Source organism: Emys orbicularis, chromosome 1 (genome assembly GCF_028017835.1).
Source record: "Emys orbicularis isolate rEmyOrb1 chromosome 1, rEmyOrb1.hap1, whole genome shotgun sequence".
In the NCBI taxonomy this organism is placed as follows: Eukaryota; Metazoa; Chordata; order Testudines; family Emydidae; genus Emys; species Emys orbicularis.
Window position 1 is genome coordinate 131,042,365 of NC_088683.1, and position 26,710 is coordinate 131,069,074.

Consider the following 26,710-nt stretch of genomic DNA (forward strand, 5'->3'; position numbering starts at 1 on the left):
TAAAAGACAAGGCAGACGCAGGGAGGGGAAGAGGGTAGAACACACAAGCAGAGTGAACAGTATGAAAATGGCAAATGTCATCTTAGTGCTGTGTTCTCCCCCCGCACCCCTTTTTGTGGGTTTAGGAGGAAGGAAGTATGCTAAATGGAAAGAAAAGTGAAGAAGGAGGGGACACTGTCGTGAAGGAGGCGAGGGAGACGGGGCAGGGGTGAAGATGAAGGTAAGAAGGGCAGATGTGGGGTGAAGCTGAGGTGAAGAGTCTGTGAGGGAGAAGGTTGCAGCAAATTCTGATCTAGAATCTAGGTTTCCACTGGGCTAGACATGCAGTGCTGGGTCACTTGCCTGACACTGCACAACAACCTACTTTTATTGTAAAATAAGGGCTTGAAACAACCCCACATCAATATTCTCCCTGGAAGTAACAGGAGATTTCTCAGTGTACAGACTGTATCGGCCAAGATGGCCACCGTCAATCTATTGATTTAATATTACAATGTCATACCTACTGAGTGTAGTCCCTTTATAGCCTTAAAGTGCTTCACGAATAATTAGGGCACAATTGTGGCTCACCCTACATGCTCATGCAGTGGAGTAAAGGGGTGTCGGGCACATCATCACTCCTCTGGGTGGTTTAGTCAATATGGTGGGTCCCAACTCAGCAGGGAGAGCAACCTCCATTGGGCCCCTCCACTTTCCGCCTTCCTGTGCAGATGGACAGGCAAGGGCAGAGCCTTGACTGTAGTTGACAGTCAGCATTGCTGAGCTAGTGCAGAGCGGGGAGTAACTGACACCTGGTATCAGATTAGAGCAGGTTACTTCCCTCACAGGAACAAGGCTGGGGAAGTAGAAATCGAATGGTGACTGTTACTGAGTCACTATTCAGGCTCTAGTCCGAGTCTGGACTGGCACAGTTACCTGATGCTCCTTACTATGGGCTGAGAGGAAACCTCTCTCTAGTCCTTATCAAATGAATCCCCACACAACCACTCAGCGGTAGGTGTTACTCTCTTCAAGTCACAGATGGGGAAACTGAGATGCCAAGGTCTCAAAAGTGGTGTCTGATTTTGGGGGCCTCCCCAATATCCCATGTGTGTTTTTAGTTATTAACTTTTTATTAGAGAGAAGCAGAATTGTTGACCGTCCAAGTTATTTTCAACCATAAGTATTAAAGGAAGAGTGACCGATATAAAAGGTAGGGGGAACAGCACCACTGAGGCAATATAGGGTATGAATTACAGGAAGTGTACACACGTCTAAGAGTTGTGAGAAAGATTTTTAAAGGGAAAAGTGGCAGTTGGACACCTAACCCCCATTGACTTTCAAGTTAGGTATCTAATTTCCACTAGTGCATATGAAAATCTTCCACTATATTAATTATATTTTTCATTTCCCTTGGTCCAGCATTCCTCAAATAGTTCAGTTGTTACTCTTATGTAGGCAGTAGAAGGCTCCATTTCTTATAATTATTTCATTCTTGCCAACTCCATTTCCAGAGCTGGCATTTGGTTTTGCAACCATAGTGATGAAATACATTCTCTCCAGCAGTTTTGTGCATTTTGTGTCTATTGTGTTGTGCAACATTCACTTTCCTTATAATGGAGCCCTGATAAAAATGTGAGAGAGATTCTAAGGGGTTTGGAGTTTTAAGCTATCAAAGCAAGAGATCTCAGAGGTCTTCCATGTCAGATGTGCAATACTATTTGCAGTGGATCTCTCACCTATTGATTATTCTGCTTTCCTGTTCTCACAATGTGAATGTTTAACAAAGGGTGCCCCACTTTCCTTTAAATGTACTTCTTCCCCTATATTTTTGAGACTTGGAACTTTTTTTAATAAGAGGGGAAATGTGTTTCCTCTTCGTAATAATACCTAGCTCTTATACAGCACTGTTCATCCATAGGTCTCAAAATGCTTTACAAAGGAGGTCAGTATCATTATCCCCATTTTACAGATGGGAAAACTGAGGCACAGGAAGGGTAGTGACTTGCTCAAGGTCACCCAGCAGGTCCATGGCAGTGCTGAGTCCCTATGCAGTGCTCTATCCATTAGGCCATAGGAACATAGCATTAATAATACTGGACAGATTATTTATCCATGTTATGTGATATTCTGCCTCCAGAAATAGCTAAGATTTGATGCTTCCAAGGAAGGTGAACTGTGGCCCTCACTTCCAGAATGCACCTGATTAGCTATACAATGCTGTTTCCCTTCCTGCCCTTTGTCTATTTAGATTGTAAGGGGCAGAAACTGACTCTTACTCTGTGTATGTACAGAGTCTAGCATGATGTAGCCCAAATCGCAGTCTATTGCAATACAAATAATGAGCAATAATAATTATACATGTCTGGTGGTGATGCAAGTTGTAGTCCTTTCTGACCCCTGCAGATGATCATTTTGTACACTGATGTATAAGATTTTAATATCCCTATTTTTAGCTTGCATACTACAATTACAAATGTTATTATCCAACCCCTTAAAATCCAGTTACAGTATATGACGTGATTTCCTGCTGTAGTGAATTTAAATTTACTTACCATTAGTGTAATAAGTTAAACTCTTGTTCTTATATTATAGGACAAAGTAAATAGAGACTGCTCAGTTTTTAACTATGCTCTTCAAAATATTAGTCTCCTTTAGCTCTTTACCATTCCTGACTCAGCAAGCCTAGCTTTCTCAGCCTTTTATATTACATATAAAAAATCCTACATTAAAAGAATGTTAAGGTTGCAAAGTCAAGCATTCTAATGTTAAGAAATTCTAGGATTAAGGTTGTGTGTACAAACTTATTCTGCTCTCCCTGATATGTTTAAATTTTTGAAAGATACAATTCCAGGTGATGTAGGGCAGGGGTGGCCAACCTGAGCCGGAGAAGGAGCCAGAATTTACCAATGGACATTGCCAAAGAGCCACAGTAATACGTCAGCAGCCCCCCATCAGCTCCCCGCCCCCACTCCCAGCGCCTCCCGCCCACCGGCAGCCCCACCAATCAGTGTCTCCCCCTCCCTCCCCGCACCTCACGATCAGCTGTTTTTTGGCGTGCAGGAGGCTCCAGGGGGAAGGGAGGGGAGAGGGAGGAGTGAGGGCATGGCAGGCTCAGGGGAGGGTTCAGGGAGGGGTGGAGTGGGAGCAGGGCTTGTGGCAGAGCCAGGGGTTGAGCAGTGAGCACCCCCGGGCATATTGGAAAGTTGGCGCCTGTAGCTCCAGCCCCGGAGTTGGTGCCTATACAAGGAGCCGCATATTAACTTCTGAAGAGCTGCATGTGGCTCCGGAGCCACAGGTTGGCCACCCCTGATGTAGGGGAATGTTCTCTAGTGGTTATAGACCCTTCTGCCTCTGTGCCCCTAACCTGTTTTTGTCCCTCTTTGCTTCTATCCAATTCACCCCCACTTTGGCATCTGCTACCCTCTCCCACTGTTCCTATCCAGTTTTGAAAATCCCTTCCATAGTCTTCTATATGTTGACAAGATACTATGGTCTGTTCTCCTTTGTGTGTTGTCATTCCCATTTTATTTCAGGACAGCAGTGGTTGGGAAGGGAAATGTCAAAGCCTGAGCTTTTTTGAACTTCCTTCTAAAATACATACAGTCTTCTAGATCAGCTATATTCTTGGTTTATTCATCTCAAACAGTTAAGTGCTGACCATTTTTATAATTTGCACCCCGATGTCTCCTGCTGAAGCATTTATCATCTGAACTGAAATAGGACTTTGATGATCTAATTCAGATTAAGCAGAACTGACTGGAGTTAAAACATTTTTTTAATACTGTAGTGCTTTTCGTCTCCAGGAAAAAACGGATTAACTTCATTTTAATTTTAATGTTGCTTAAATATATGTTGCTGCATGTTTAAAAGTAGGTCACCCACAAACACTTCAAAAATTGCTGAAAGAAATAATTTCATTTGGTGCATATTCCCTCATTAGTACTCATTTTGGCTCTAGCACATTTTGAAATTTTTTTTTTTTCAATTTTCTAGGAGCAAAAAATAATACAATGGAACCAGACTTTTTCACTGCTTTTGCACAGCCCGGTGCGCTTCATCATTCACCACTTAAGAATGACGTTTTTCAAGGTATGTGTTTTATAAACCAGCAATGAAGAAAGGGAGAGGAGGGACCCAAAGAACCAAAAAAATGGAAGTTCTCAGCACAAATGAATCTCACTTGTTTTACAGCATTATTTCCAGGTTCAATCAAGTGTAAGTAAGTAACCCTATTGCATGGAATTTAGTCTCCAACTCTCCATAGGCGGGTTATGAAGATTGAATGCAAGTTCCAGCTAATCCTCTAAATGAGGTTTACGTTTCACACAAAAGAACCAAACCAAACTGTGTTTTTGTTTATTTTTAGAAAGTGTCCCTTTGGTCTTATCAATTTGAATTCCCTGGAAAGATAATTTCTAATAGGCAATTGTAATGATCTGATATGCCATTTTCTCCCTCATAGGAAATCTATAAAATTACAAATGAGTACACTTTTTCATGCTGCAATTAGCAAAATGGGGCGATATTGAACTGAGGGCAGTTGTTATAGAAAACTTGCATTAGTCACATCAGAGACTTGTAATGGATATTGTTCACTTCTGTTTATAGGAGAAAAGAGGAAATTCATAAATCCTACGTCCTACAATAACCCCAAATTGGAAGAACTACAAATGGTATCATTTCTTTTACTAAATTATTATTTACACGTAGACCCTTGTTTTTAAATGTTGTGTAATCAGGCTCCATCATGTAAGGTACTGAGCACTCTAGCCCCAGACCAGCAAAAAACGTAAGCAGGTTAGTAATCCCAATGACATCAATTGGACTACGCACAGGCATAAAGGTGCTTTGCTGGATCTGTGACCAAGAGCTTAGCACTTGGCAGAATCAAATCTCAGATGCTTAACTCAGACAAAGCAAGACTTTTGCTGTGTTGTGTGAAGGGGTTCTAGCATTTGAGAGGGTTTTTTTTCTCCTAGTCCATGTCCAAAGTGTCCAGCTTGATAACTTCTGAGCCCAAAATATCCAAGAGTTTCATCATAAAGAAAACGACAGTGTAATATCAAAGAGGATTCTAACAAACAAAAAATAAATAAAATGTTAACATTTGCTACTAGTAAAGGCTAACCCTTAAAGCAACTTGGGTTTGCTGCCCTGACCGTGTGATAGGAATATAGGAATTGCCACACTGCTCAGAGCAGTGGTCTGTGTAGTCTAGTATCCTTTCTCCACCAGTGGCCAGTACCATCAGTACAAGCCATCTCGAAGGGAGCAATGAAGATCACTGTAGAGGACACTGGTCATGCAAGTCACCATTCACATTCATAACAAAAGCTTTCAAAATTGTACAGTAAATTCCACTAGGTTCTAGTTAATGTAATTGAGTAAAATGAACCCAGTTTTTAAACAGCAGCACTTACTTCACAGAGACTTTGAAAATCCCCTTCTTTGTTATATATTCAAACCTAATTCAAGATGCTTTTCTCATGTGATAGCCTCCTGGATATCATCACACTGAACTTGCTGTTTGGAAGGATCAGTAAAATGGCAGATCTCGTTGGGCGGCACACCAGTACCTTTCACAGTTACAGAGATATTAAAACTGTGACAGGTATTTTGAGTGTTGGTGTGTATGTATAGCTCATATTCACAAGGCCCTAAACGTACGTTTGTGTGTTTCTATATTATATGTTCCCTAAAACCTAATGAGCTCTCAATCAGTTCATGAAGGGTTTAATTTTTGCAACAGGTTTTTACCATTACCATATTTTAATAAACGAGAGAATTTGAGAGGTGGTATAGCAAGAAGGAATCACTAAAGACACTGAATTCATTCTTCACAAATTGCCAAAATAAAGGATTTCTTTAGTCTGTTTTTGTGAAGATTCCTGTGAGCTCTGCTGTTGACCCCGTTCATGGTTACAGCGCGTGCAACCTGGGTTTGACTGACTAACCTGTTTCCTCACTGGCCAGGGGAAGAGAGAGAATGCTTTATGTTGCTCACCATCAGTAATGCCTTCTGGCATATCAGGGAGTGGCAGGCATTGTCTTCCTTGTCTGGAGAGTTCATAGCTCTGACACAGAGACTTTAAGGAGGCGATTATAATGGGAGACTTGGAGGGTCTCTTCAAGGGCTGCCTTAGAGAAGCAAAGAAACTCACTTGTGGAAAATATTAAATTAGTTTCCTGATTCAATTGGGTGTTCTCATCAGGGTGGCTTTGGGGGCAAGGAAATATAAGCTGCGAGATGGGCCACCTCAGTTGCCAAGAATATTAAACTACAGGTAAAATGTGAAGTGCTTAAAGCAAGAAGAAGTTAGTAGCAAACTTCTGCTTCAATTATTCTTTTTTGCTTTCCCTACCTGTTCTTTTCTCCTGGGTTTTCAGATACATTTCTTTGTATTGCTGCCTGGGGAGACCCTGGTAGCTAGAGGTAAGGCAATGTTGCCTAAGCTGTAGGCTAGGGAGATGGCTGTTAAAAGATAAAACAGGTGAACCAGGAAGCTTGTGACTCTATTTTCAGCAGTGCAGTTCATCAGCTTATGTCACTGCCCTCAGCTTGCCAGTTCAAACTACGCTAATCCAATGGATCGTCAGAACTTGAACTCTAGGCATTAGGTGAAGATAACCACAGTTCACTGAGTGGAATCCTGCTATCTCTTGGCTTTGAATGTGCATTACACACACTTTGAGAGCTCATCAATATAGAGCAGAGAGGTTTTTTAATGTCTTGTGAATTTTCAAACATAGGTTTTTAAGTTTTCTTTTATATATTTTTCTTTGAGAAGCATGTCTTCAGAATAACAATATGGACTGGAATGTTTCAGCCTGCAGAACAGTCTAATGAGGGGAAAATAGTCTTATTCAGGATTCCATACACCCCTGCACAGAGAAGCAGCACAAAACTGATACACCAATTAAGCCCTCCAAGTAAGGTTTAATTGGGACAGACATGACCATAGACCTGAGGGCCTTCAGAATTAAAGCATGAGCTGTCATAGCTTGAGCTAGAGCCAAATCTCTGTAGCTGGGCTGTAACAGACTAATATTCTCTGCGGATCAGGCACAGAAGAGGACCCGTAACACACATTCACCTGGGGGTTTCACTGGCTTTCTGCACAGAATTAATTCTACCCGTTAGGCCTTTAATATTTTGAAGTGCTGAAACACATTCTATCAACCACAGCAGAGGGGACACAAATAATCTGAGCACCTCCTTTTACCACACAAAGAGGTGTTACATTTCATACTGTGTATATGCCACTTAGTGAGATGAATTGAAAATAAAGCGGATGTGGGGGAGGAGCAGAGAAAATGAAAAGGGGGAGAGAGAAGAGAGTTGGAAAGAGAAAATAGGAGCATGGTGTTGAGAGAGAGAGAAGACTAAAATAAAGACAAGGAGAGACTCAATGGAGGATGAAAACAAAACAAAAGACAAAGGAGGAAGGTGCACTCTTGTGATGGTAAAGTATTACCATTTATTTTCCCACTTTCTGTTCCAACAAAAGATATATCTGCCAGCAGATCGAGGAACGTGATCGTTCCCCTTTATTCGACATTGGTGAGGCCTCATCTGGAGTACTGTGTCCAGTTTTGGGCCCCACACTACAAGAAGGATGTGGAAAAATTGGAAAGAGTCCAGCGGAGGGCAACAAAAATGATTAGGGGTCTGGAGCACATGACTTATGAGGAGAGGCTGAGGGAACTGGGATTGTTTAGTCTCCAGAAGAGAAGAATGAGGGGGGATTTGATAGCTGCTTTCAACTACCTGAAGGGGGGTTCCAAAGAGGATGGAGCTCGGCTGTTCTCAGTGGTGGCAGATGACAGAACAAGGAGCAATGGTCTCAAGTTGCAGTGGGGGAGGTCTAGGTTGGATATTAGGAAACACTATTTCACTAGGAGGGTGGTGAAGCACTGGAATGTGTTACCTAGGGAGGTGGTGGAATCTCCTTCCTTGGAGGTTTTTAAGGCCCGGCTTGACAAAGCCCTGGCTGGGATGATTTAGTTGGGAATTGGTCCTGCTTTGAGCAGGGGGTTGGACTAGATGACCTCCTGAGGTCCCTTCCAACCCTGATATTCTATGATTCTATGATATCATTGTTGACTGTTTGATTTTTTTCCTGCAGCTCTTGATAGATTGGATTAACACAACCCTGAAACAGGAACACATAGTAGTAAAAAGCCTGGAAGAAGACCTGTTTGATGGGCTGATACTTCATCATCTCTTGGGTAAGTTGCTTCTTTGAGCTCTGCTCCCTAATAAATCTCGCATGCTCTTCAGTGCAGAAGCTCACAGATAAAATAAAAACCTAACACATTAAATTGTAAGAACAGCTTTGCTTGCTGGTATCTTACTAATTATTAATGCCTCTTGCACTCAAATAGAGATGAGCACTGCACTGTGAACCATATGTGGTAATTGCAATCCTGAACAAGTGCTTGACACTTCCCTGCCACCCTTTGGAAAGTCTTTTTATTCCGTTGTTTATATAGAGAGTAAAAAGGTTAACTTTGAAGTCTGAGGTTATAACACCTCCAAGAGGTGCCAATGACATCATAAACCATGACAGTGAATATGATTTATGATATTACCATAAACACCAGCTGGAATCACCTCTACAATTATAAATATGTATATTTTTTAAAAGCCATAGTCTGAGACCTCAGGCCAGAACTTCAGCTGCTGTAAATCAAAGTGGCTATGTTCACTTCAATGGAGCAACATCAATTTTACACTAGTTGAAGGTTTGGCCTCTTGAATCAATGCCCAGCCTAAAGTTATGGTCTACCATTCCCACCATCCCTCTAATTACTGCGGTCTTTACCCTCTTCTCCATTCTGCTTTGACTGCAACTGGATTGGCCCTCACCTCCTAATCTTCTGATCAAATCTCGTAAATCATAGTGATGCCACCAGGCTCGTGAATAGGATTGGTTTTCTTTTATACTTTGGGGCTGTGGTGTCACAACTATAAACTAAGATTTTTCTTTTTATATGAACTGCTATGTGCTTAGCACACATACCAATCTACAGGGCAAATTCACTCAGTGGATTCCTGCAGTTCCCACTGGTAAAACCCAGGGTGTAGAGCACTTGTGGCTAAAAATTAACCTGTAGCCCGTGGCCCCAATCCTGCAATCAGAACCATGTGCGGAGCCTTATTGATGTCATTGAGATTCTGCATGAACCCAAGGGAGTACCTGTGCACATCCAATTGCGGGCTTCGGGTCTGCATTATATAATTTATTAAATTATACTGATCACTTATATCAAGACTTTTTTGGTATTTCTGCTATGATTTTGTATTGTCTCTACAGTGCTGTTAAAACACATCCATCTTGCTTTGTTTTGTTTTAACTATGCTCCATCTCAGAAAAACTAGGATCTCTCAGGCTGGATGTTGAGAAGATTGCACTGACGGAAAAAAAACAGAAACGTAAACTTGCCGTTATTCTGGAAGCTGTGGCCCAGTGTTTACAACTAGAAGAGAGCCAGCTGAAATGGAATATTGATTGTATGTGCAGAAGTAAAATGCAAGAAAATTACCTCATAAAAATATATTGTTCTGGGGTTTTAGTGGGCTAAGAAGATGCTGCTAAAGGAAGGATGATCTTGGGGTTAAGGCACTGAAATATAGCCAGGAACTGAACCCAGTTCTCCTGTGTCTAACTACAGACTTCCTATTTGACCCTGAACAGGTCTCTTTAATCTTTCTGTGCCTCATTCCCACAGCTATAAAATGGGACTAATCTGCCCTTCCTCACAAGCGTATTTGGAGGCATATTTCATGTTTTGGTTGTAAAGCACTAGAACTTTCTCAGGAAGGCACAATGGGAATGCAAAGTATTGCTATTAGGCTGTAATGAGTTTGCACATTACTTATAATTTGCTTTCTTTACATGAAACAGCCATCTTCCAGAAGGACTTACTGAGCACATTATATCTTCTGATTGCAATAGCAAAGCACTTCCAACCTGATCTGCCTATCCCTTCAAATATTAGTGTGGAAGTAATAATCATTGAGGTAATTATGGCTCTTTCCTTTGCTGCCATGGGGTTACAGAGATCTCACAAGAAACTAAAAAATACAGTGGAAGAAAAGTGTGGTGTATATCACTGTATAACTGTTATGCTTTTGTTTTCTGTGTAATTCACCTTTTAATTTCTAGAAATCTGTTGTTTGCAGGAGTAACCAGCCATTTTGTGTTCAGTTCAGAGGTAGCATTCTACAGAGGCTACAAACACAATGCTTTGTCATGGAGACTTTCCTGATATGCTTTTGCTGTTTCCACTTAATGTAAAATAAAAGGCATTCAGACTGAAAGCAGAGTTGCTCTTGGTGGATGGAAAATTGTAACTGATTATAACCCCAACTATTCAAAATTCATTTGTCCCAAAATCCTGAGATTGGCCTAAAAATCATGAGATTTTCTTTTAAAATTTGGGGTTTTTATTTACTTTCTGATTTTTGTGACTTTAGGGTGCACTTGGGTCACATTTTCAAGCTTTTCTCCACGCCTATGAGGGCTAGGAACTTACCTTTTAGAATTTTATTTATTTAGGTAATGAAGTGAAAACAGATTTTCACATAGTTACATGAAACTAGGATCTGGGGCTTTAAGAAAAACATCACATATCCCACAACTTGTGATATAATTGTGAAAGTTGGGAACACTGAGTCAGTTTTCTAACTGTGGGTGAAGTTCACTTGCATATAGAACACAGCACGAGGCCTATATCCCCCTTAAAGCTCGCTTAATCCCTATTTGGAGAACTGCACATGGGACTTAAGTGATGCATATGCCTTGGGCTTGCTCTCTACACATTTAAATCTAGGAGAGTCTGGATTTTAAATGCTTTATTGTATGGATAGCCTCTGACAGGAAGATCTAGATCTTGACCATACAAGACGCCAATGTCACTAAAGTCATTTTTGACAGTTGTGCTTAGGTTCCTAAGTCACTTAAGCACTTGTGAATATTTTAAACTTAAAGTTTATAGCAGCAAACTGTTAATAAAAGTTGCCTTTACTACTACAGATTTCTTTGTATAGCCCTTGCAGTTAAACATCATTATTCTATATCGGCTTTCCTTTTAACAGCGTACCTTAACAGGATTAAGGACAGAAAATGCAGTGGAATATATCACAGAGAACAGGTAAGAGAAGAAACATTTTTTTATACATTGTATAACAAAGGAGGATTGAAATGATCACTTCATTTATTAAAATAATTGTGTGGCTGTGGCTATTTAAAAAAATATCCCAAGCAACCAAATGTTACAGCCCTGGTTAAATTTTTGTTTGTGGCCAGACACCAGGCTGCTGTACTGGATTCAACCTTTGGTTCCCACATGTTTTTAAGCCTCCTGGGTTCATTCTCTGGCACATTCCTGGGGTACAGACCCCTTATCTAGTACCCCTGCTGGGATGTGGGATCCCATGGTCTAGCTACCCTGGTTTTTCCAATAAGTTAAGCATGTGCTTCCCAGAATTCCACCCACGTTGATACCCTGGTTTACAGTTTCCCTTTTCTGGGACATTGTGAGACTTAAAACAAGGGAACACACACACATTCTGCAAAGGAACTTCTAAACCAGACACACTTTACTCATAGACAAAGCACAAGAGATATTCAGATCTAAAACAGCAAATGCCTGAACACAAGACCTTCCCTCAATTTCCTCATCCTTCCTGAGAGCTCTTTCGGTATTAATCAATGTCCTTCAGGGAGTCCAGGATCCTCTGACACCCTTCTCTGTTCAGTCTTGTCTTCTGGTTCTGGCCCCCCTTGCTAAAGTAAGTCTCCTTTTAGCAGCCGTTTCTTACACCTTGTCTCTTCCTGGCCTTCCCCTGGGGTTATTCCAGCCTCTAGTCCTCTATGGGCTGTAGCTAGGGGTGGTTGGAAAGCAACAATTTCATTTTATGAAAAATTTCCAGATTTCAAAATTTGTTTTCGTTCTGCACCAGATCAAAAGTGCAACTTTTCAAAATATTTTATGAATGAATACAAGAGAGGCAGAAAAAAGATACACCACCCCAATAATAGCCAATAGTCCAGAGGTTAGGGCACTCACCCTGGTTAAGTCACTGGTTTGGAGCAGGGATTTGAACCTGGGTCACCCACATCCTAGGTGGCCCTAGGGTATTGGCTATTCTGAGGTGGGTTGGTGTGTCTCACTCACTCATAAAACTCCATCCTGGACTTTAGAAACCTTCCTGACAAAATTTTCATCAAAACATTTTGATTTCAACGAATCCGTGTTCAACTAACTCTAGCTGTGGCCTTCAACATTCTCTATATTTGTTACCATGGATAAGAGCTATTAGTAAGTCAGTAATCTCTGGCCAGTAGTCTCCACTGTCCTCCTAGGGCATGGTTATTAAACTATTGATTGTCCTTATTGAGAGTCAACCCCTTAGGTGTCAGACCCTTTGCAAAAGAGGGAAGATGTAATTTTAACATGACAGCATACAGTGAAAGAATCAATAAGCATGTAATCATACAAAGAGTTCATAAAAATCAAACTGAAAGTCATAAGTTCATACTGACGTATTAACAATATGTCACACCAACACAGTGACCTGATCAGAATTTTTTTTTTAAATTGCTATTACCAAAAAGTACAGTTATACATCATGTCTGGTTGCCGTTTAGTTACAATCTGTTCTGTAATTTAAGCTTTTTCAGGGCTTAGTAAACGCTACTGCCACAGAATTATTGCATGAAGTAAAGGCGTTTACTCATCTTGCAGAGCCGTTACTGGTTTTCATTGGTCTTTGCAAGACCTGATAAATGACATAATTAGTAAACCAAGCATGTTAGGTTTATATATCTGAGGTTAAAAGTTCAATTGTATAAAAACAAAACCAGTTTACATATTACTAATTTATAGCTATTGTATTAATACATTACCAGAGTTCAGCAATTTTTCCTTATTTTGGTGCTAAAGAAAGAACAATCTGATCTTGCTCAGTTTGTGAGATTCTCTAATTATTACATGAGCTCAGCAATGGGACACAATGAAAATATGGAGGTTGCGCCATGAACTGGAAACAGTTTTTCCTTGCTACAGTTCCATCATCAACTATTATATTTTATATGTTAACACAACTTAAAATTCTAGTATTATGAGCAGCTCGTTGGAAGACTGTGCTTATAAAATAAATGTGCATTAGTCTGTGTGCTAATTAAATATTATATTCTTCCAAGAACACATAAATACAGTGCACTATAAAACTGTCTGTTGGAAAGCTACTTCTGGCAAATAACTAGTGAGGTTCTGTACTCTGTCTCCTACTTCATAGGGATCCTTATGGCACAGATATGCTTTGCTTAGAAATTGGATTAGTTCTGCTGTATGTTTTTGCTAATTCTCTTTTTGTTGTTGTTGTTGTTGTTGAATCTTTAGAGAGAATTTAGAAGGCCAGTCAAGTAAGTACTTTGAAGGCCAAATTCAGTGTTTCTTTACTGCATACTGTTTTCAAAAGTTGTATGTATCCAATTCTGATCTCACTGACATCATGATAAATCAGGGCTAACCCCATGAGAGTCAGTGGAGTTACAATGGTATAATACTGGGAGGAGATCAGAACTGGGCCCCTCACGGTTCCAATTGATCACCCCACAGGAGAACCTAAAGGCATACTGGCAATGAGAAGTAAAATCGAGGGAGGCAAAATGATGGAGGGGTGACGTGAGATGAATCCCATTTACTTCAGTTGAACTATTCATGTGTGTAATAGCTGCAGAATTGGGCTTCTGACTTGCTGGCAGTTGCATTCAGGTCTGTTTTCTTTAGTTTGCAAAATAATGTTTTGAAACTTTATTATCACTTGATAACAGACCTTAACAACCAGGTTAATCCAAAGCAGAATGCACCATCAGAACTACTGAGGGAAGTAAAACATTTCATTGTGAAATTCACCTGGGTGAAGAGGGCCAGCAAAAGGCTTATATTCCACTTATGCTCCATTTTGAGGACTTACAAGGCCTGTTGGAGCCTTGCTATCTGCAAAGGGGCAAATTTCACCCTCAATGAATAAATGGGGCTGCTTTAATTCTCTTCTGTGCAATTCATATGATCAGTTACAGCTAGTGCAGAGACAAAGTATTTAATTGAACATGTATTTATTTTTTATCAGCTATTCTATTAAGTGGTCTTCATTTATAAACTGAGACAATGCAGAAAACATGCAGATTAATCTGTTAAAGGAAGAAACCTTAATTCACTCTTCAGTCTTTATCTATTTTTAAAAAATATATCTTGCTTAAAGAAAGGAAGAAAAACAGAAAGTTTAGCTCCAGAAGGCGGCTCTCTAGTTTGTGACAATGCTGTAGGATTTACACACATTCCTGCTATTGATTTGTTATTCTTTGTTTCCTAACAATACTGAACCAACAATTGAATAGGGAGAATGAGACCCAGTGGCGTGCTCTCAACACTGGAGCCTTTTTATGTAGTATAGCTGCTAATTTTGATGAGTAGTCTCTCTCCTAAACAAAGCTCAATTCACATCCCACACCATAGAAGCCAAAGTCTCTTCTTAATTACGCTGGCATAATGCCCTTGATTTTAATCAGGTTGGAGAACTTTGTTCATCTCAGGCAAAAGCAATTTTGTTCACGGGTTACTGTGAGGAGATGTACACAATTCTCATTAGAGCAGGTCAGAAAATAGGGGTGGGAATTCACAAAAATTTCATTTCCATTTTTCACTGAAAATGTCCAAATTTCTTTCCAATTTCCAGCCCTAATTCTAATGTGTAATGCTACTCGAAATTACTGTGTGAGGTTTTATGGTATGTGTTATGCAGGACGTCAGACTCTAATGGTCCCTTCTGACCTTCAAATCTATGGATTTAGAATTATGGGCAAATATTTCTATCACAGAATGTATGGCCATTCTCCACCCTCAGTTTTTGTGCAAAACTCCCACTGATATCAATGGGAATTTCAGGTACTGAAGAATGGTAATATATGCCCCTTATTTTCTACTGATTTTTATTGCAGATGTTCAGGGTTATGGTGCGCAAATGAAAAGAGATGAACTATAGGACCCATGGAACTTCAGCTTGCCTAGGGCTCATGCTAATGGCAGCACAAACTAAGAGAACCCATGCCTGTGAAAATTAGGGAAGCTGATTAAAAAAAACAAAACTATTTTGTCTGACACAGGAGTTAAAGTCAGGGGAAGCACAGCTCCCTCTTCTCTCTTATATGAAGTGGAGAAGAGAATATTGGGGAGCAGTACTCTCCCACAACTCGACTTCTCCTGGGCTTATACAGGGAGGGATCCCCCCTCCCAGTTCAATTTATTTTAACCACCAGTCTAGTAGTTACTCCAGGTAATCCTAATTAACATTTATTGAATATTTTGCCATAGAAGCTGACGCCTTTGATGAATTATTCACACATGCACCGGACAAACTGGATGCTGTGAAAAAGGTAACTTTTAAATGTTAAACAGACATTGACATTTGCATTATAAGATGTTATTAATGAATTCTCTAAAAATTCCATTTTCCCCCCTCCCATTCTTTAGGTGCTTTTGCAATTTGTCAACAAGCATGTTGGAAAATTAGGATTAAATGTGAATGATGCTGACTCTCAGGTAGCACTCTCTGAGCTGTATTTTAAAATGTCTGTCGGTTATGTTAATGTCTGTCACCTCCAAAATTCCTATATTTCTCTTTTAAACTTGGCAAATATACACATTCGTTCATAGCCTGAGTTCAGGCATATCAAGTGTCAATTTGGGAGGATTTTTAATGCCAATATGATAAGTAATTGAAAATAACGGGTTTGTATGGAACATCATCCCAAGGTTGTTGTCATATAGGTCCTGATTTTCAGAGGCTCTTGAACCCCTACAGCAGTGGTTCTCAAAGCTGGTCTGCCGCTTGTTCAGAGAAAGCCCCTGGCGGGCCGGGCCGGTTTGTTTACCTGCCACGTCCGCAGGTTCAGCTGATTGCGGCACCCACTGGCCACGGTTCGCTGCTCCAGGCCAATGGGGGCTGCGGGAAGGGCTGCCAGCACATCCCTTGGCCCGTGCCACTTCCCACAGCCCCCATTGGCCTGGAGCGGCAAACTGCGGCCAGTGGGAGCTGCAGTCGGCTGAACCTGCGGACGTGGCAGGTAAACAAACCAGCCCGGCCCGCCATGGGCTTTCCCTGAACAAGCGGCGGACCGGCTTTGAGAACCACTGCCCTACAGCTTCCATTGACTTAAGTTGGAAATGTGGTTGCTCAGCATCTTTAAAAAATAGGCCTAAATTGTCAAAGTGACTAGTGATTTTTGAGTGCCTAACTTAAGACATGGTCGAGAGGCCTGGTTTTCACAAAGTGCTGATCTCCAGCCCTCTGAAAATCAGCCCCGTTTAAAGTGCCTGAAGGTGGGCACCCAAATTACTAGACACTTCTGAAAATCTAGGCCATAATTTATAGGTAAGGCTAAGATTTTTTCATGGGTATTTTTAGTAAAAGTCACAGACAGGTCACGGGCAATAAAGAAAAGTTCACAGAAGCTGTGACCTGTCTGTGACTCTTACTAAAAATATCCATGATAAAATGGGAAGGAGCTGGGCAACTGCGGAGTGGCTGGGAGTTCCGGGGACCCCACCACCTGTGGGGGCTCCGAGCCACAGCGGCGGGGAGCTGTGGGGATCCCCCTGCTGCTACCGCCGTGGGGAGCTGAGGGGGTCCCCCTGCTCTGCCCCGGTTGGCAGGGAACTGCGGGGATCCCCCTGCCCACGGCAGCTGGGAGCTTGGGGGTCTGCTGCCTCAGGGTGTGAGGGTACATCACAGCTCCCTGCTGCTGTGGGAGGTGGCAAGACCCTGCAGCTCCCAGCCACCAGGGCTGAAGTCACGGAGGTCTTTGGAAGTCACGGATCCTGTGAGTTCCGCGACCTCTGTGACAAAATCGTAGCCTTATTTATAGGGCATGATTGTTCCAGAGGCACAGCCCTGCTCTGGGGACAATGTGGAGCCACCACCACTGGAGGAGTTCCAAAAGGGTTTCACCTCATCAGACACATCCCTCACAGAGCCCAGGGAAGAGTTCACACTGCACCATCTGTGAGGATGGGTGCAGCCTGCTCACTCCAGTGAGGAGGTGTGGAACTATAGCTCTGTCTCCTCCCACCTCCCTTTGGTGCAACTGGCACCTCTTGGGGCACATGAGTGGGAGGGAAACAGTCCTTGTGCTTGTGAGAGTGCGGGGATTGTGATTCTCCCATGCCTCTGAGTAGGGTGAACCAAGTGGAAACAGATTGGGATGGGGAAGTTCCTTGTGCTCTTTTCCTTCTTGGCATGCATATGAAAGGGTGGGGAAAATCTAGACTACAACTGGCACTTCACTGCAACCATTAAAACCTTTGACGCAATAATAATTCCAGTGGCTTGCATTGTATGGCTGGGGACTGGAGTATTAATTACCGAGAATGGAGCTTTTGAAGGGATTGCTATCAGGAATCCTAGATGGAATTTCCTTTTATGTAGTGATGCATATTTATTTTTGTTTGAAATCTGTTCAAACATGGGACATTTCAAAAAGCTCATTTGTATTGCTATCCTCCACACAGTGGTACATTCCTACTACAGTAATAGGAATTTATGAGCCTTAGATAGATAGAAATGACATTCTGTGTATAAATTGGGGTTAAGGAAATAAGTCACTAGATTGTATAATTTATACTGTATATTCTCAATTCTTCTTTCCATAGAACAACATTTATCTCTTTGAGTAAAACTCTTTGAATCTTTTTTTTCCTGGCTTTGGTAAAAGCCAATTTAATAAATAATACTCAGGTGATTCTTCTTATAGTTTGCAGATGGAGTTATCTTGCTTTTGTTAATTGGACAACTTGGGGGGTATTTCCTGAATTTAAGGGAGTTCTTCCTGAACCCAAATTGTGCTACGGAAATGGTAGGTGGTTATTTATTTACTTAAGCCCTGGTCCTGCAAACACCTTCCATGTACTTTCTGCACATGATTAGCCCCATTGTTAGTAGTCTCTGCGATTTCAATGTGTAAAGTTAATCGCCTGAACAAGCATTTGCAGGATAGCAGTTTTAGACAACACACAAGAGTGCTCTAAGCATGTTATAATCTAATTTAAAAAAAAAAAAGTCCCCGCCCCAAAGTCTGTACTGAAATCTACCATGATCCTACAAAATGAAAGCGATCATTATTTGCATTTGTTAACCAGACAAATGCACTGAATTCCAAGTGCTTTAAATAAACATCTCTGTGTTGCATGGGTTGGAATGTGAATGCAATATTAGACCAACAGCTTCTTCCATTTAGCCACACAGGTGACACAGCAAGGGTAGGGGCCACAAAGATTCCCTCACATTGTCCCACAAATGTACCTCAACCCTAACTTGATGGAACCATCGCTAAGGCCCCATGTAGGCAAGGTCACTTTTCTAAAAGTTTCCTCCTATTGCTAGCATCAATTCACCTGACCCTCTGTTAGCAAAGCTGAGAGCCCTCGTGCACACAGCCTGTCAAATACTGACCCTGTTTTAAAACTCTGCTAATTAGATTTGGGGAAAAAAATAAATTTGAATTGAATCAAAATGAAAGTGTTCCATCTTCAGTCGCCCTCCCCCTTTTCTTTCTCCACTATTTTTTTTTGCTCTGATTCCATTAAATTGGAAACAAAACATTTTATTTTCAAATCACTCTAGAAGAAAAAAAAATCAGTAAAACCCATGAAGAAGTTTGAACAAAACAAACATGTTTTTGGTTTGTTCAAAAAGTTTTGTAGAAAAGAATTCCTATTCTTTTGACCAGCCCTATTAGTTAATGACGTCTAAACGACTTTCTTGTGAGGAACGTAGATATCTCCATTTTTCAGAGGTAAATTGCAGAGTAAGACAGTGCCAGAGTTGGTATTAGAATTCAGAACTACTGACTCCCAGTCCTAGCCTCTAACCATTGGACACTGCCCTCAGAGAGGAATCCATTGGGGGTGTGAAGCACTCCGCTGTGATTGTATCTCAAGAACTTTCATTTTAGCAAAGTTAACCCCAGGTACTACTTTCGGTCAAAGCATTGTTTACTTAGTTTTTTTCCTGTCTTATATCCTGAGTGATATAAAAATCTAACTACTGTAGCTCAGAGACTTTATTTCAATTTAAAACACTTCCCCCAAATCCCTTGTGTACTCTAACTCCCCCACATTTTAGACATTAATTGGTACAGTAGAACATGACAATGTAACCTTCACTGCAGAACTCCTCTGAGATTTAAAACATGACATTCCTGTTATGAAAGCGGTGACAACCAGCCATACCGTCAGGATCATTATTGTGTATCGTCTTTCACTCAAGTTGAAAGCTGATAGTTCAAAGCCAGTAGATACAGTCTGTGTATCTTGGGCAGAGGGAATTGGAGTGGATGCTAGTGAGGGGGAAAAACACTGAAAAATAAAGGAAAATCGATATTAGGATATATCTAGAATGTACGTAAACTCAAAAGAAACCAAATGTGGTGGTGGCAGAACCCTGCTCAACATAGGATGGAACTATCCTTTACCTTTAGAGATCTCCTCAGCAGGGCATCAGTGGATGGAGTTATCACTTACCTCCTGCTCATCCTGTGGCATCAGTGGGTGGTGCACTCTCTGATCTCTTGCTTCACCGCCCTCCCTTTGATGTCAGAGGATGGCACTATTCCTTCCCCCCTTTCCTTTATTATAGGTGGAACTGGAAGGGCCACCTATAGTTAAGGTTGCCTTGATACTTCCCATAAATACCATTATAAGACCTTGTTCTCAGTTGATCATAACTTTGCTAAACTTCAACTATTTGGGCTATACTTTTCCAGGCAAGGTACCTGCCTCAGGCTGAAATTTCCCCCCCAGCTAAAACAGTTCACCTATTTCTGAGAACGAGGTTAGGGGGAACTTTGTTGTTTTGCTAAAAACATTTTCACAACCCATTTGTTGAGAAGTTCTAGCTCCTCCATTCTTTGAAGCAGGAGGTGATTTTTGTGGGGATTTTTGCCATCTCTGTGAAAAACTGCCCACATTTGGCCAAATTATAAGCCTTTCAGTTGGCACGTGGTCAATAGAGAGTTGTTTGAGTTTGGCAGCTAAATTCCCTGAAGATTGTCTGCACTGAGCGTGCTCCATCCTCTCGCTGCTCCTCTGTGTGACAGGACTGCATATGTACCATCCCCTCAAAGCAACCAAGCATGCTCCAAGCCCTGAGCTGCAAGGCTGCACAAGACTTTCCCTTCAATTGCTTCTCCAGTAGTTGGGGGCATTATGGGCTTGGGCACTGGAACTGAGAGCAGGGAGACTATCTTGTTCTCTCAATGTTCTCAGTTTCTGGGCCTAGGTAGTGTGGAGGAAAAGGAGGAAGAAGCCACAGTGGGAATTAGGGTGACCAGATAGTAAATGTGAAAAAAAAAATTCAGGGGGTGGGGGGTATAGCTGTGTATATAAGCCAAAGCCCCTAATATTGGGACATCTGGTCACTCTAGTGGGAATGCAGAGGGATGAAGAAGGGGAGGGATTCAGGGACCAGAGGATGAGCAGGAGCAGAGGAGGAGGGGAAAAGGGAGCAGGAATTGGGATGAGGGGCGGTTTGTAGATTCCAAGGCCAGAAAGGACCATTTTGATCATCTAGTCTGACCTCCTGTATAACGCAGGCCGTAGAACTTCCCCAAAATAATTCCTAGAGTATATCTTTTAGAACAATGGTTTTCAATCTGTGGTCCACGGACCCCTGGGATTCTGCAGACTAGGTCTAAGATTTCCAAAGGGGTCTGCACCTCCATTCAACATTTTTTAGGGGTCTGGTCTATTGGTTAGCCAGTTTTTAATCCATTTAATGTGTGCTATGTTAATTTTATATCATTCTAGTTTTTTAATCAAAATGTCATGCAATACCAAGTCAAATGCCTTACAGAAGTCTAAGTATACTATGGCCTGGGCTACACTTGCAGATGTACAGCGCTGTGAGTTAAACCTGACTTCGTGCAGCTGAGTAGGGAAAGCGCTGCACTCTGTCCACACTGACAGCTGCCCAGCGCACTGTCGTGGCCACATTTGCGGCAATTGCAGCGCTGTTGGGAGCGGTGCATTATGGGCAGCTATCCCACAGAGCACCTTTTCCCATTCTGGCGCCGTGGGTTGTGGGAAGGGGGCGTGGGTGCGGGGGATTCTGGGTCCTGTCCCAATGCCCCGTGATGCATTGCATCGCTTCGCATCCCAGAAATCCCTTTGTTTCCGTCCACCTTTGGTGCCATCTTTCAACGGTTTCTGTGCAGCGCGATCTGTCTGCGGGAAATGGAGTCCGAACTGCTGAGGCGTATGCTGACGAGTCTCGCCAGCACGTCACGTTTGGCTGTCGAACTATTCCTTAAGATCCAAAGTGACAGTGAGAGTGAGGGTGAGGAGTCCGACGATGCTATCGAGACGCGTAACGCGTACGACACAAAATTGCTTGTGGCATTCACGGACATGCTCAGCACCGTGGAACGCCGCTTTTGGGCTCGGGAAACAAGCACTGAGTGGTGGGATCACATCGTCATGGAAGTCTGGGATGACGAGCAGTGGCTGCAGAACTTTCGGATGAGAAAAGGCACTTTCATGGGACTGTGTGAGGAGCGCGCCCCCACCCTGCGGCGCAAGGACACAAGATTGAGAGCTGCCCTGCCAGTGGAGAAGCGGGTGGCTATTGCAATCTGGAAGCTGGCAACTCCAGACAGCTATCGGTCGGTCGCAAACCAGTTTGGAGTGGGAAAGTTGACCGTTGGAATCGTGTTGATGCAAGTTTGCAAGGCCATTAATCGCATCCTACTCAGAAGAACCGTGACTCTGGGTAACGTGGAGGAAATAGTGGATGGCTTTGCACAAATGGGGTTCCCTAACTGTGGAGGGGCGATAGATGGGACGCACATTCCTATTCTGGCACCACCCCACCTAGGATCCGAGTACGTTAATCGGAAGGAGTATTTCTCTATGGTTCTCCAGGCGCTTGTGGATCACCGTGGGCATTTCATTGACATTAACACAGGCTGGCCCGGAAAGGTGCATGACGCACGCATCTTTCGGAACACTTGGCTGTTCAGGAAGATGCAGGCCGGGACTTTTTTCCCAGAGCGGAAGATCACGGTAGGGGAAGTTGAAATGCCCATTGTGATCCTTGGAGATCCCGCTTACCCGTTAATGCCGTGGCTCATGAAACCCTACACAGCGAGACTTGACAGCAGCAAGGAACGGTTCAACTACAGGCTGAGCCGGTGCCGAATGACTGTGGAGTGTGCCTTTGGCCGTTTAAAGGGCCGCTGGCGATCTCTGTATGGGAAGCTGGACTTGGCCGAAAACAGCATCCCCGCGGTTATATCCGCGTGCTGTGCCCTCCATAATATTTGTGAAGGGAAGGGTGAAAGCTTCACTCAGGCATGGACCTCCGAGGTTCAACACCTGGAGGCTGAATTTGCACAGCCAGAGAGCAGGGCTATTACAGGGGCCCAGTGCGGGGCTGCAAGAATTAGGGATGCCTTGAGGGAGCAATTTGAGGCTGAAAACCAGCAGTGATATCTGGTGCCCGGCACGGGAGTGAAGTGCAGTAGTTTCAATCTTTAGGAATCAGTGTCTGCTTAGCAGACAAGCAGATTTGCAGTGCCTGTTTAGTTCCTGGGCTAAGGAGTTTTTTACTTTATGCAATAATAAAGAATGTTTTCAAAGCCAAAGAATCCATTTATTGAAAAGAAAAAAAATTTATTTATTGAAAAGAAACAAGGGGGTGGAGTGGGGAACAGTACAATCACAGATTCGCGTATGTCCTGTCTGGTGTGCTGTGCAGTGAGTGCTGCACTTCAGGATAGCTATACTGCATGGTGATGGGGGTTGAGTGCAGAGGGTAAGGGTCGTGGTTTTCAGGGCTGGGTGGTGAAGATACTGGTGTTGGAGGCAGCGGGTGGCGTGAAGAACACGGAAGTTGGGGAAAGTGGGTTGGAGGTGACAGTGGGGCACAACGGAAAGAGTTTTGGGACAAGGGCTGTAGGGGGGGGTGGCATTTGCGTTTGCGGTACTGCTCCTCTTTGTGCATGGCTACCAGCTCCTGGATAGCATCTGCTTGGCGCTCCAGGATGCTTATGAGCCTATCAGTGCTTTGCTGCCGGTGCGCGGTGCTTTGCCGCCGTTGCGCTGCGTTTTCCTGGCAGATCCTGCTTTCTCTCTCCCTCCAGTCCTGTGCTTTCTCATTCTCTTTAATAGATTGCCGCATCACTTCTTGCAGCATGTCTCCTTTGCTTTTTCGTGGTCTCTTCCTGAGTCTTTGCAGTCTCTGAGCAGGCGATAAGAGGGACGGCTGAGGTCTCAAGGTTGATGCAGCTGTATAGGCAAAATGCAACATTTAACAGAGGCAGCATTGTTCATACCAGACAGAGTAATGATTCCCCCCGCACTTAAGGAGTAGAAAACACACAGGGTCTACACAATAGCATAATTTTCCCGTCCGAAACAGAGCACACATATCTCACGGGAGCCTCACAATGGTGAGTAAGGGGGACTGATTGTTTCAGGGCTGCACTGTCCTCTGGGTTTCTGTGCCTTGGGGAGAGCCAACAGCTTCAGGGGGCACCTACACTGAACACTGTCCCAACATTTTCCACAGGAGTTCGTCCTGGATGATATCTCGCTGCTGAGGGTGACCTGGGAAGCAAGGGAGGGTCTTCTACTGCAATGCAGCTTCTGCCCTGGCCCATATGCAGCTTGCCTGTGTGCAGCAATGGTCCTCCCGCCCCTCGCAGCACAGTGGCGCGGACACGTTAGCCTGGCTGGGACAAGGACCATGGCGGCTCTCCCGATAAACCTGCGCAAGCGCATTGCACATGTTCTGGATGAGACATTCCAGGAGATTACCGAGGCCGATTACCGCGATGTGATAAACCACATCAATGCACCATTCCGCATCTAGGCATGCATGCCTAACCCTCCTCTCCCAAAGAGCCCGCACCGAAAAAATTCCTTCCCGAAAAAAAAAACTGCTTACCGGGAACCTGCTCTTCCGTTTGTCCTCCACCAAGTACCGACCGCTGCGACTGGCTACCTTCCTCCTGGCTCGAGAAGAGCTCCTGGCTGCATGGCTCCAGGGATTCCGGGGTGTCTCCATCAGGTCCACCACCATCACTCCCGTTTTCCTCCTTCTCCTCTCCCCCCTCCCACACTGGCTCTGAAGTGTCCATGGTGGTGCTCGGAGTGGAGGTTGATTACCTGAGGCCAGGGCAGTAGAGTTTGAACTGATGACCAGAGTGGCTAGAACAGGCATTGTGGGATACTGCCAAATAATTCTGGAGGCCATTCACAGCGCATTGGGCGGCCACACTGGCGCTGCAGCGCTGCAGCGGCAGCACTGCACTTGCTATTCCTCTCGGAGAGGTGGAGTACATGCAGCGCTGCAACCACGGAGATACAGCACTGCAAATGCCTTGCCAGTGTGGACGGGGAGTGAGTTACAGCGCTGGGGGCGGCTTTACAGCACTGCAACTCGCAAGTGTAGCCAAGGCTTATGTCAACCTCATTACCTTTAACAACCCAACTTGTAACCTCAGCTAAAAAAGATATCAAGTTAGTTTGATTTAATCTATTTTCCATAAACCCATGTTGATTTGCATTACTTACTTTACCCTCCTTTAATTCTTTATTAATTGAGTCCTATATCAGCTGCTCCATTATATTGACTGAGATCCATGTCAGGCTGACAGGCCTATAATTACCAGGGTCATTCTGTTTACCCTTTTTAAAAATTGGCACAACATTAGCTTTCTTCCAGTTTTTTGAAAACTTCCCCAGTGCTCCAAGACTTATTGAAAATCAACATTAATGGTCCAGCGAGCTACTCAGCCAGCTCTTTTAAAATCCTTGGATGGAAGTTATTTGGACCTGCTGATTTAAAATGTCTAACTTTAGTAGCTTCTGTTTAACATCCTCCAGAGAAATTAGTGGAATGGAAAGAGTGTTATCTTCACCATATGAAGAGACTATATCATCTGTTTTCCCCCTCAAATACAGACTAGAAATATTTATTGACCACTTCTGCCTTTTCTACATTGTTATTGATAATTCTACCAGTTCCATCTAGCAATGGACCAATGCTATTGTCAGGATTCTTTTGTTTCTAATATATTTTAAAAAACCCTTCTAATTGTCCTTAACTCTGCTGGCCATATTTTTTCCTGTGTCCCTTTGCTTCTGTTATCATTTTTCTACAATTCCCAACTTCTGATTTATATTCATTACTATCAGATTCCCCATTATTCCATTTGTTTTTACTTACACTCTCTCTCTCCCCCTCCTCCCCCCGCCCCTTCTAAACCAAGCCATTGTTTTAACCAGCACAGGATTGTCCCTTGATTGTGGCTTCTGGGGAATCTAGTAAGATTTTCTTAAATGATTCCCAATTATCATTCACATTTTTCTGATTAAATTTTTCCTTCTAGCTGATTTGGCTCATAATTGTTTTCAGCTTTGTGAAATTGGCCCCATTAAAGAACCAGCTGTATATGATCGCTTGTACCTAAGCTACCACTAATTTTTAGTTCTGTGATCAGTTCCTCTTTATCTGTTAGGAGAAGGTCTAATAAAGAATTTTCCTATGTAGGCTGCAACACTTTTTTTTTTTTAGGAAATTGTCATCTATAATGTTTAGAAATTCCAGGGATGTTTTAGTACTGGCAGCATGAGATCTCCAGCATATGTCACGCAGATTGAAGTCCCTCATGATCATGCAGCTTATTTTCCTACACGTTATAGATAAGTGCAAAGGAGGTGGTTATCCTGTTCCTAACACTGATTTGGTGGTCTATAGCAGACACCAACTGTTATTCCATCTGTGTGTTTTATCTGTTAGGACATTACTCCGTAAGCATTGAAGATAATTTTCTCCTAAGTTATCAGTGATTCGGAAACAGGTAATGCCACTGTTGACAAACAGTGCCACTCTCCCTCCCCTTTTCCCTACTTGATCCTTCCTAAATAGGTTATAACCATTGATTTTAATATTCCAAATGTGAGAATCATCTCACCATGTTTCAGTAATGCTAACTAGATCAAATTTATGCTCATAAATGTACAATTCCAATTCCTCTTCTTTATTATTCAGGCTCCTAACATTAGTGTATAGGCAATTCAATAATTTCTTCTCTTTGTGTCCTTGATTAATTTTGTTTTCAACATCTCAATTTTGTGCTGAGTGCTCATATCTTTCTTCTTTTTACCCTATTAGTTTAGCTCCCTCCTGATTACTCTAGCCAGCCTATCCCTGAAGTGATTGGTTCCCCTACTACTGAGTTGGAGGACATGCAAACTATATAATCCCCACTCCTCATAGAAAGTGGATCAATATTCCACAAAACCCTATAGCACTTACCTAGCCAGCAATTCACTTCCAGAATCTTCTGCCGTTTGTCTTCTTTCACTCATGGGACAGGAAGGATCTCAGAGATCAGTTGGACATTCTTCTTCTTCTTCTTCTTCAGAACACTCCCAAGTTCCCCGAAGTCATCTACTATCTGCAAAATATCCCACAATGCAGCGTCATTTGTTCCAAAAGGCATCATCACCAATAGTCAACTTCAGAAGCCGATTCAGTCTTATAGTGGTGTCTCATTTCTTGGCTTTAGGAAATCATCACACTGTCCTGTTGTCTGCCTGTCCCTTGTAGAACGTTCTTTTGATTCTTCTGAGTATGAATCTCCAACAAGAATAA

General features: G+C 42.8%; 1 protein-coding gene across 1 annotated transcript in view; it reads left to right on the forward strand.

The window, feature by feature from the left end:
- The window catches only part of PARVG (parvin gamma), a 32,003-nt gene that overhangs the window by 1,679 nt on the left and 3,614 nt on the right, over positions 1-26,710 (forward strand). Inside the window, exons 2-11 of the mRNA XM_065423575.1 lie at positions 3,976-4,071; positions 4,591-4,655; positions 8,109-8,211; positions 9,356-9,496; positions 9,891-10,006; positions 11,084-11,139; positions 13,393-13,415; positions 15,367-15,428; positions 15,526-15,594; positions 17,805-17,906. Of these exons, the coding sequence (XP_065279647.1) occupies positions 3,993-4,071; positions 4,591-4,655; positions 8,109-8,211; positions 9,356-9,496; positions 9,891-10,006; positions 11,084-11,139; positions 13,393-13,415; positions 15,367-15,428; positions 15,526-15,594; positions 17,805-17,906 (816 nt within the window). The 5' untranslated portion in view covers positions 3,976-3,992. The remainder of the gene's footprint in view (positions 1-3,975; positions 4,072-4,590; positions 4,656-8,108; positions 8,212-9,355; positions 9,497-9,890; positions 10,007-11,083; positions 11,140-13,392; positions 13,416-15,366; positions 15,429-15,525; positions 15,595-17,804; positions 17,907-26,710) is intronic.